Source organism: Dama dama, chromosome 13 (genome assembly GCF_033118175.1).
Source record: "Dama dama isolate Ldn47 chromosome 13, ASM3311817v1, whole genome shotgun sequence".
Lineage (NCBI taxonomy): Eukaryota > Metazoa > Chordata > Mammalia > Artiodactyla > Cervidae > Dama > Dama dama.
The window spans coordinates 28,291,481-28,302,086 of NC_083693.1; the positions used below are offsets into that span (position 1 = coordinate 28,291,481).

A 10,606-nucleotide genomic window follows, 5' to 3' on the forward strand; every position below is an offset into this window, starting at 1 on the left:
TTTCAGAGTTCTGGGGAGGGGGAGCTGGGACCCCCAAACCCACCTACTTGGTGACCGTGGACTGAGATGGGAAAGACGAGGAAGGGTCAGCGTGTCTTGGGAGTGGGGGCTTGAAGAGGTGGGATTGGACATATTGAGTATGACATGTCCTGAGACATTAGGAGGCAGAGATCAGGAGGCAGGTGTATATGACTCTGGATACCAACAGAGATCAGCTCCAGAGTCAGGAACTGGGGAGTTGTCATCACTCTGCTTACACTCTTCTTTTGTTTCTTCTTAAACGTCACATACACAGAGCAGCCTTGCCGCCCCGCCCCCACCACCCCCACAGGCACTCCACTACCTCTTCTCACCCATGTTCCCTTTATCGTGGCATTTATCACCCACGGACTTACGTTATGTATTGATGTGCACATCTCCTGTACTAGAGTGCAAGCTCCACAAGGGCAGAACTCTTGGTTCTGTTCTCTGCTCTCTGTGCAGTGTCTAGAATAGGGCCCGGAACACACACACTTGGTGAGCAAGAATGTTTATTGATGAGTGGAATCTTAAAGTCATCGGACTGGATGAGGACAAAAAGGCTCCCAGAAAAGAGGTGGTCTGGGCCCAAGTCCTGAGCAAATGGTTCCTTCCTATTGCTTCTTCCCATATCTGTAGCTGTTGTTGTGGTTTAGACGCCAAGTCATCTCTGACTCTTTGCGACCCAATGGACTATAGCCCGCCAGCCTCCTCGGTCCATGGGGTTTTCCAGGCAAGAATACTGGAGTGGGTTGCCATTTCCTTCTCCAGGGCATCTTCCAGACCCAGGGATCGAACGTGAGTCTCTTGCATTGGCAGGCAGGTTCTTTACATTGAGCCATATGGGAACAGTCACTGCATTTCAATCAGGGATCTTATAAAACTATATGTATTATATGAATCATTTCAAGAGGCCTAGTCACCATTATTTTTCATCACAGACTTAATCACAGATCTATTAATGCAAGAAACAAGACATAAGTCTTTAAAACAGGCAGAGCACAAGCAATACAGCTAGAGACATTAATCAGGTCCTAAGTAAGTTAGCAGTGCTATTGCCTGAGGTGTTACACGGCTTCCTCTAGAAAATGTCACCTTTATGGTGAAATTGGCATTTCTTCCCTTGAAGAGGTCTGGTTAAGGTACAATGCAGATGAATAACGCACACTAGAGGAGAGGGAAGAGGCTGAAACAGACAAACAATGTCATATTGAAATTTTTCTTGTCTTGTCTTAAAATAGGAATTTAATTTCATTGTTTCTTAAGATTTTCCTGCCACAGGGACCACCTCCTGGAAGTCCTTCCCTTCCATCCAACCTGCCCCTGGGTGAAGATCACATGCTTCATCCCAGGACAGGAGTGAGGGGCAGCAGTGGGGGTCCCTTCCCTCCCCTCCCCCACAGCTCTGCTTGTCTGGCTCCTCTGGCCCTGGTGACAATAGGATGCTGGGGTCTGAGGCTCTGTGGCTGAGAGCAGGAGAAGAAGGCTTGTGGTGCATTTACCGTCACCAGTTCCTATATAGGGCTGTTGGTGTCATTGCAGGGCGGCACATGAGCACACACACATGTACACACACAGGTGCACTGAACATACATACCGGTACACATCTTTAAAGAGAGGCCTTGAGGTGCTGTCATGGCCGCTTTAAGAGTTAGGGGGCAGGATGTTGACATTGGAGTCGGGCCCAACCTCTTGCCTCAGAGTCTGGGCCACATCCCCAGACTCTGGTCCAGGTGGAGGTGGAGAGTCAGTGGGAGTGGTTCTCAAAAACATAGGTTTGGGTGAGGGTGAAAACTGACTAGGACTCTTTTGAGTTCTAGGTCAATTTGGGGATATTAGAATATGTGGCTTTTGTTTGGGCTTTTTGTTTCTTTGTTTTTCCCCTCTCATCTTTATATGCATGCTATGTGGCTTTGGTCAACTCTTAGTGACCCCATGGACTGTAGCCCACCCGGCTCCTCTGTCCATGGGATTCTCCAGGCAAGTGTACTGGAGTTGGTTGCCATGCCCTTCTCCAGGGGATCTACCTTACCCAGGGGTCAAACTGGCGTCTCTTGCATTGTCTCCTGCATTGCCCAAGGATTCTTTATTGCTGAGCCATTGAGGAAGCTCTTTATCTTTATACTGAGATTAAAAAGAACATTATGTGTGTGAGAAAAAGTACAAGGCCTTTCCCGATGCTTGACAGCAGGGGCTGATGGAAACAAAAAGATCTAGAAAAAATTTTTTAATTATATACTTATTATACCTGATTCCAGAAACTCAGGAAGCAGCAGCAGAAAGCAACAGGTACACAGAAACACACATACGTGTCACCTCACACTCGAAGAATGCAATTCCTTTGACAATGGAAGCAGCAACAACCACTCCACCCCACCCCACCCCCAAACCACGTGCCCAAGAAATTCTGAAAAGAAACTGTCTCTTTAAGAACAAGTCACCCAATAATTTTTGGCCTCCTGACCAGAAGATACAAAAAGAAAAAAAAAAAAAAAATCTCAAGCTAACACCAGCTTTAAGGCTGCAGTGGCCATGCTCTTCTCCCTGCAGAGGCAGGACCTGCTGTTCTGATCACTGAGGCGGGAGGGCCATGTCGCTGCCCCTCACCACACTGCAGACAGGTATCTTCAAGTCCCTAGGTTCTTCACCAGCTCCTTTTTTGATTCTTCAGAGATTGGTTGCGGGTGGAAGCCATCCTAAATTCCTTTATGTTGCCCTCTAGGCAGCCAGTGTTTAGTAAGCTAGGAAGAATTCTGGAACCAATCTCAGGTGAGGCTGAGCATCAGGTGGGGCCCAGGGATCCAAAATCTCTGCTTTAGGACTCTCGCCCATTGGGAATCAGTGACCTCCAGAATTTTTTTTTTTTTTTACTTCAAGGGGAGGTGCACTATACACTCCCTTCTGTTGGGAGAAAGGAGGCCCAAAGCCTTGCTACGCACCCTCACTCCCAAACCCAGAAACACACAGCAACTAAGGCACTCCCAGGGGGACAGACACGCTTTGGCAATGAGGCCCCTCCGGAGGCCCAGGGTGTGAACAGCTGCACAGAGGGCTGTGTGCTGTGGATTCAGCACCTTATGAGGTGGGAGACGGCGGTGGACAGGGAAGGAAAGAGTCTCAGGTCCTGATGGATCAGAAGAAGGAAAATGGGGAGAGGTGGTCGGGACACAGGAGATGAGAAAACCAAGGATGACCAGAACAGGGGTAAAGAGCAGAAAATGTAGAAATGTTGAGAGAAGCAAGATAAAGAAGCAAAACAGGACATGGGCAACCAAGGACAATAGGAAGGAGACAGAGCAGATGGAGGGAAGGAAACAGAAAAGTGAGCGAGATGAATGGGAAGGATGTGAGGAGGGAGAGAGGGAGCCAGGAAGAGGGCATCAGGGGACAGCAGAGCTCTGTAAAGACACATCCTGTGAGTGGAGGGGATCAGGGGTACTGGGCTGGTGCTCAGTCCCTACAGAAACCTGCAAGTCCAGTACACCAGGTCGGCCACGTAGATCAGCAGGTTGATGGCTGTCAGGACAGCCACAGCCAGTCGCTGGTCCCAGACGCAGCCATAGTCGATGAGCTCACCAACGCAGCTCATATCGCTGTCCCAGTGGGGTTGTCCACCTAACTTCTCATCAAACTGGTAGAGTGGCCAGAGGACCAGAGCGCTGACATAGAGGATGACTGAGAGCACGGTCAGCCCCAGATGGAAAATGGGGAGCGGAAGGGGCAGTCTGTTCTCCCAGCCACCCAGCCGCAGCAGCATGGCCACAGCTACCTGGACGAAGCAGATGGAGTACACGGCCACGCACCACTCCAGGGCCGGCTGGTGCAGGTACAGGGAGGTGTTGCTGAGGAAGGCAAAGATGACACAGGCCACAAAGCTCTCCAGAATCTTTAGCAGGCCTGGTAATGTGTGCACATAGCAGGGGACGTTCTTGAACTCGTAGTGTTTCCATGTGTAGGCCACATCTATGGCATAGAGCACACAGGCGATGCAGGAGAATGCAGAGGCAGCGATGGCCCGGTCTCGGGAAGGACCATGAGGCAGGTACTGGACGTAGAAGACGGAGTAGATGATGGAGGTCGAGAGGCAGAGGAGGGCCGCATAGCAGGCATAGGTGATGGGTAATTTGTACCAGAAAAAAGGAAAGTTGCGGTAATAGTAACGGTACTCGAACATAGACATGAAGAAGGTCACGATGAAACAGAGGCACCAGATGGCTAGGCACCAGTCACCTATAGCCCCCCTCTCGTGGCCCATGCTGGCCACCAGGGAGAAGGCGATACACATGGAGATCGTCTGCGGGAAGCGGAGGAAGCAGCACAGGGAGTGCACATCTGCTTTATATGCGATTATCGCCCAGGTGGACATGCTGTAGTGAAGGTCCGGCATGTTAGAGTCACCAGTATGGAGCGGTCTTCACTTAGGTCTCACCAGAGAAAGATCCAGAGCTGAAGGCAGATTGAGTGAGATGATCAGAAAAGGCTCAGGGCCCTGTGAGGGCTGAGGCTCGGGATCTGTGGAGTTTGAACCAGTGGCTCAGACACTCAGGCAAGATCACAGACACTCCACAATGACTCTCCCCACCCATCAGCTTTGGCCTCGTCAGGAGACTTGTCTCATCTCACAGCTGGGTTGGATCTGGCCTCAAACCACCAACATTTTTGTCTTTCTGCTGCATGTCAATATCTACAGAAATACAGGATACCATGGTCTTTTCTACAATCACAAACCTTCAAGTTGGAAAAAGAATTTTTAAAAATTGTTTGGTAACCAATTCTGAGCTGAAAGCATAGGAGAGAGACCATTTATGGTTTTGTTTGGACTTCCCTGATGGCTCAGACGGTAAAGCGTCTGCCTACAATGTGGGAGACCCGGGTTTGATCCCTGGGTCGGGAAGATCCTCTGGAGAAGGAAATGGCAACCCACTCCACTACTCTTGCCTGGAAAATCCCATGGGTAGAGGAGCCTGGTAGGCTACAGTCCATGGGGTCACAAAGCGTAGGACGTGACTGAGGGACTAAACTTTTTTCCTTCTTTCTTATTTCACTTAGTGTAAATGTTCAAAAGTCCATTTGCTGAAACAGTAATGTGTTTGATCACAAAATTCTTTCAGACCCCAGTGGGGTGTCATCTCCTATAGTGTATATGTATCATGTCACCTGTCAAAACTGAAAAATTCTTAATTCTGGAGAATATCTGACCCCAAGGATTCTCAAAAAGGAACTGTTTATTGTTGTGCTAACCTTATTCTACAGATGGGAAAACCAGGAGTCAAGTGCCTTCCCTAAGGTTAAAAGCATAGCGGTGGAAATCCAAGTTAAAAATAAAAAAGTCATGGGTTTGAGCACTTTGTTCTACAGCCCAGCAGGTCAGCCAGGCCCGTGGGTGGGAGCCCAGGACCAAAACTCAGGGCTCTGGGACAAAGGAGACATCCTCAGGGCCACGGCCTCCTTTTATAGCAACCTGAAGACACACATGTCCCCGCCTCACCTCCCCGCAGCCATCACTAGAAGGAGCTGCCATCTGAGGGGACACAGCCCCATCCAGAGGAGGGCAGCTTCAGGGGTGAACAGGGAGGAGCCATGGGGTGAGAGCAAGGCCGTGGGGACAGGATGACATGGGAGTAGGGACTGTTGTGAATCCCCTCCACGCATTTTTGCCTTCACATGTGATGCTTCCTCTTTGAGGAAGGAGCCCAACCCAGCATGACTCCAAGGTGGGGCAACATTGAGGAACCACAGACTAAAGTAACACAGTGTTGGGCTCCAAGGCTGCCATCCAGGTGGAGTCTGGAAAGATCTAGCAGAAGTCCTACCTGAGCAGGATTCTCCTGGCCTGGGAGACTGGTTAGCAGCTTCAAAGCTGGGAGGAAGGGATTGGAAATGAACAAGGATGCTGTGTCTGATGGTGATGAGGAGCCTTTCAGGGCATCTCAGGGAAGGGGTGTGGATGGACGGATGATCACCCCCTTTAAAGGGCAGAAGCTGAAAGAGGAGGCCCCTGCTAACCCCTGGGAGAGGACAGTCCTGAGGATTCATCCAGGACTGGGTGGGGTTGGGGCGGGGGCACAGAGTGGAGATGACTGGGGAGATTCCAGGGTCCCAGTGGCCCTGAGGCAGCCCAATACGTGTCTTCTGACCCAGAAGAGATGCAGGCATGGAGCCAACCTTCCCCATGGAGGAGGGGCCTGGGCTGGAACTGAGACAGGAGAACAGGTGCCTGAAGGGGTTTCAGGGCTGTGACAGGGACACGTGGCCAGAGTGGCAGGGACCCTGGAGACCATGGAATTGCCCAGGTCACCTGCCCAAGGCAGTCCCGCCAGCCAGGGCTGCAGTCCTGCTCACACAGGGGCTCCTCCAGGGTCCAGTGTGGGGGAGTGAGGCCCCTCCCAGCCCGCCCCTCCTCAGAGACAGCTGCCCTGTTTCCAAGGGACTATTTGCTGAGAGGCCCCCAGGCCTGAAGGGCCAGCACCCTGAGCCCCAGCCAGCTTCCTGCCATCAGGGGCTTTGTTATTTTTGCTGACAATAAACCCTGGGACAAGCTGAGGTGGAAAGAGAAACACAGAGCAAACCTGAGAACCTCCAGAGACTCACAAAGCTTCTTGAGCCCCAATTCCAGTGGAGACCCGGAGCGTGCTGGCCTCTCAATGGGCACTGCCGAGGTGAGGAGGGGCATGGGGTGAGGGAGGCAGGGGGTGTCATGCCCTCTGTACCCCAGTTTGATCCCAGTTTAATTACTTGAACTCACCCTGAAATTCCACCTAAGACTAAGAGACAACTTCAATGCATTGAATGCTTTGAATCCATTGAATGCATCAGAGGGGATATGGAGAAGAGGAGGCATGGGGGTTCCAACCGTGTGATCCTGGGTCAGGCCTGTGCCCTCTGTGGGCCCCTGTTCCCCTACCTGGAAAGCAGCAGCTTTGTCTGAGTCTCCCAGCAGCCCCTCCTCCACTCTAGTCTGTGAGCCTGGACGTGGTGCCCCCGTCAGACCACAGCCTGGGTGTGGCTGAGCCCCGCCTGCCCAGCAGCCAGGCGTGTGGACTGGAAGACAGGGAGCCGGGAAGGTCATGGCCAGGACGGAGGAAAAAAGGAGGAGGTGCCAGAAGGACAGAGAAGGAGGAGATGAGATGGACACTCAGAGAGACAAGGAGTAGAGCCTTCATGGCTGGATGATCATGGCAAGCTACTCAACAGAACCTCAGTTTCCCCATCTGTTCAATGTCTCTATACCTACTTTGTGTCAATTAAATGAATAAAAGCATGCGACGGGTTCATCAGAGGGCCTGTCACATGGAACCCTCAATCCGTGCCAGCTACCTCCCCGCCCCCTCACAGAGGACCCAGAAGGTCCTGGCCCCACTCTGGACATCAGCACAGACAGCTTGATTTGCTGCAGATCAGGGGCTGCAAACCACTTTGTACTCGAGGTGGACTCAATGTGTTCAGTTTTCCATCACAGCGTTTTCATGAAAAAATGATGTGGAATCAGTAGTATTACTATTTCTTTCCCGAGTGTTTGGTGGCTGCACATTGTTTTAATTTCACATGAAAATCTGGATTACAGCTCCTTTTCAAGCCTCAGGAGATACAGTGTCACCTGGTTTGGTTCCCTTGGCAGTGGGGTTGCTGGAGATAAGCAGCTGCTAGGCTCTTTTCTTTATATTGCTTTCCATCTTCATCTCTGTTTAGTGTTTTCTGTATTTCTGTCATTCTCATGCGTAATTGACATAAAGCAGGACTACGATCATCTCTCCTGTGACTAGTTTCCCGTCGGCATGGCCAGGCTTCCTGCCTGCTCACAGGAAGGTCCATCCCTCCATCCAGGGATGGATGTCCTCAACCTCAACCTCAGCCTTCAGTACATTTCAAATGCTCTGAAATCATATGTAGACACGTGTGTACATACATGCATACATGTTTGTCCATAAATGCATACATGTTTGTCGGGAGTATCTGTACCTTTTTTACTGTTTTGTAAACATGAGACCATGTCTTCCCAGAGCATCTTGCTTTTCCCCCACCCTAGACAGGTGCAGCTGGTCCTCTCCAGGGACCCTAGTGCTCTCCATCCCCTTATTTCCTTCCCTCTGGCTCCTTGGGCATCAGTGGACCCTCCCCTGTGAGTCTCAGACACTGGGGGACAAAGGATGTGACAGTGGATCCTGGGATTCATGTGACCACCATGCTCTAGGGCAGAAGGTCAGCAAGTTTTTCTGAGAAATTTTTTTAAAAATATGACAAAGAATATATTTTTCATTTCAGGAAATTAAATCCGGTTTCCTAAATTTGCAACAAATTATCACAAGCTTGGTGGCTTAAAACAGTAGAAATGTGTTCTCTCACAGTTCTGGAGATCAGCATTTTGAAACAAGGTGTCAGCAGGGCTGCTCTGTCTCTGATGCCCCAGAGGAGGGTCCCTCCTTGTCTCTTTTAGCTTCTGGAGGCCCTTTAGCTTGTCCCATGTTACTGAACTCAGGCTTGTCTGCTTATCCCTCAAGAAGCCAAATACCAAGAGATGAGTGTTGGGCTTTGTCTGGGACGAGGTACCGCTCCTCCACTGTGAACACAATCATCACCCACGTCTGTGCATCAGCCCATGTTAGACGGTGGTTTGAAAAAAATACTAATGAACATTTCCACCAGTTTTTGTGGATCAACTTGGAGGATTTGGTTTTTTCCAGTTTAGTAGGTCTGAGGTGAGAAAAAGATTGTATGTCCAATAACAGCCACTAACTCTTCTGCACTGAAACCCCTTGCGGGGAATTGTCTCAGTGGAAATGCACCCCGGCATGCCCCCCGCCCCACCCCCACCCCCAGGGGACACACTGGCCAAGTTGAGCCATCTGTCAGGTCTTAAACGGAGAGACTACTTCAGACCTCCTTTCGTCCTTACCCTGGGTGACGCTAAGGCTGTGCCCCGCCAACACACTAGAACCCCCCTCCTTCCAGAGACTGGAGTGGGGGTGAGGGGGGTGCAGATCCCGTGGCAGCCCCAGCCTCGGGCATCAGGGCTGGAACCACAGAGCGGGGGCTGGATTCAGTTCCCTACAAAGCTGACCCCCTCTTCTCTCTCCCTTGCCTGCAGACTCCTCTATAAAGGGGGCAGGCTTTTCACAGTTTAGTTTCCTTTTTGCCTTTAATTTAGTGCCCTTGTTGGAAGAATCCTTATTATGGAGTAATAGGAAGATCTGCGCATGGAGTTCCCTCCCACTTACCAGATGTTGACAAAAGAGCTCTAACTGCAAAATACTGGAATAATTTAGAGATCCATGCAGGAACCAATGTTCTTCACAACTGAAAACATACATGGGCCAGGTTGTATTAAAAGTAGAAAACCATTTTGTTCTTGATTACAAGGTCATACTGTTAGGGGAAGCACATGAATACAGCCACCCACCCTGGCCAGGAACCCTAGTAACCACTTGTTTGAGTTGTTTTACGACAGGAGGTCCCGGTAAGAAACATGGAACTAATAAGCCACCACCAAGTGGAAGAGTTCGGGAAAGGTCAATAGGAGACAACATGTGTCCAAACACCTCCTGGAATCCTTCGCTCTGGCATCCCTCTTGGCTGAACAAGGCACCACTAGGAAGGACTCTGAGTCAGAATGATTGGCTAAAGACAACCCGGAGACTAATCCCATCACCATAAAACCCAAGACGGTGAGCCATGTGGCAGAGCTGTTCTCCTGGGTTCCCTTACCCTCCTGCTCTCCACCCGGGTGCCCTTTCCCAATAAAATCTCTTGCTTTGTCAGCACATGTGTCTCCTTGGATAATTCATTTCTGAGTGTCAGACAAGAGCCCAGTTTTGGGCCCTGGAAGGGATCCCTCTTCCTGCAATAATACCTCTAGTTTTGCCCATCTGCCAAGATGTGTGCCGGTGGACTTGTAGAAGGGATGGATATAGATTCCCTCTCCCCACTTCACTGGCTCCCCTAGAACAGATTAAAACAAACAAGCAATTCTTCCTTGGGAAGAGAGTGCTACAGAGTCACAAACAAGCCATTTCCACTTCTGCAGTCTCCAAGTGGCCCCAAAGTTCCAAAGAGCAAAGAATATACCCAAACAGGTGGGAAGGGGGGCTTCTGGGGCCCACACCCCTCTACTCACTTAGTCAAGATGTCGGTGCTCCTTCAGAGGCCAGTTTCCTTCTCTTGACAAAAGTGAAAGCTCACTGTGAGCAAGGTGTGGGGAGGGACAGGGCAAGGTCCTGAAACTAGCAAGTTCAGCAGCTGCTGGAAAAGACCTATAGATCTTCGCTGGGAATAGCTGGCACTCCACCCTATCTTCCCAATGGCACTCTGCTCCTTGCTCTAGGAAGAAAGGGAGGGGCTGGAGACTTGGGGACCTGACTCCTGCCTAGATGCTCAACATTGTCCCAGGCCCAAGTCCTGAGTCAAGGTCCTGAGTCCTGTCCCAGGTCCTGAGTCAAGAAACTCAGGCCCAGCTGCTTGTTGCTGAAGAAGCCAGTACAGAGAGCTAAGTCTGGGTTTAAAAAAAGTAGCTTTATCTTAAGGAAGTCAGCAACCAAGGAGAGAAGGTGTTTTACTGCTCAGAAGAATCAACTCCCAACACAGCAAGGCTCAG

General features: G+C 50.5%; 1 protein-coding gene across 1 annotated transcript; it reads right to left on the reverse strand.

Annotated features, from left to right (window-relative positions):
- Positions 1 to 2,230: 2,230 nt before the first annotated feature.
- LOC133067768 (myeloid-associated differentiation marker-like) lies at positions 2,231 to 10,202 on the reverse strand. The gene is made up of 3 exons (XM_061158669.1): positions 10,130 to 10,202; positions 9,234 to 9,312; positions 2,231 to 4,464 (listed from the first exon to the last, which is right to left on the reverse strand). The coding sequence occupies exon 3, from the start codon at positions 4,403 to 4,405 to the stop codon at positions 3,476 to 3,478; it is 930 nt and encodes a 309-aa protein (XP_061014652.1). The 5' UTR covers positions 4,406 to 4,464; positions 9,234 to 9,312; positions 10,130 to 10,202; the 3' UTR covers positions 2,231 to 3,475.
- Positions 10,203 to 10,606: the final 404 nt, after the last annotated feature.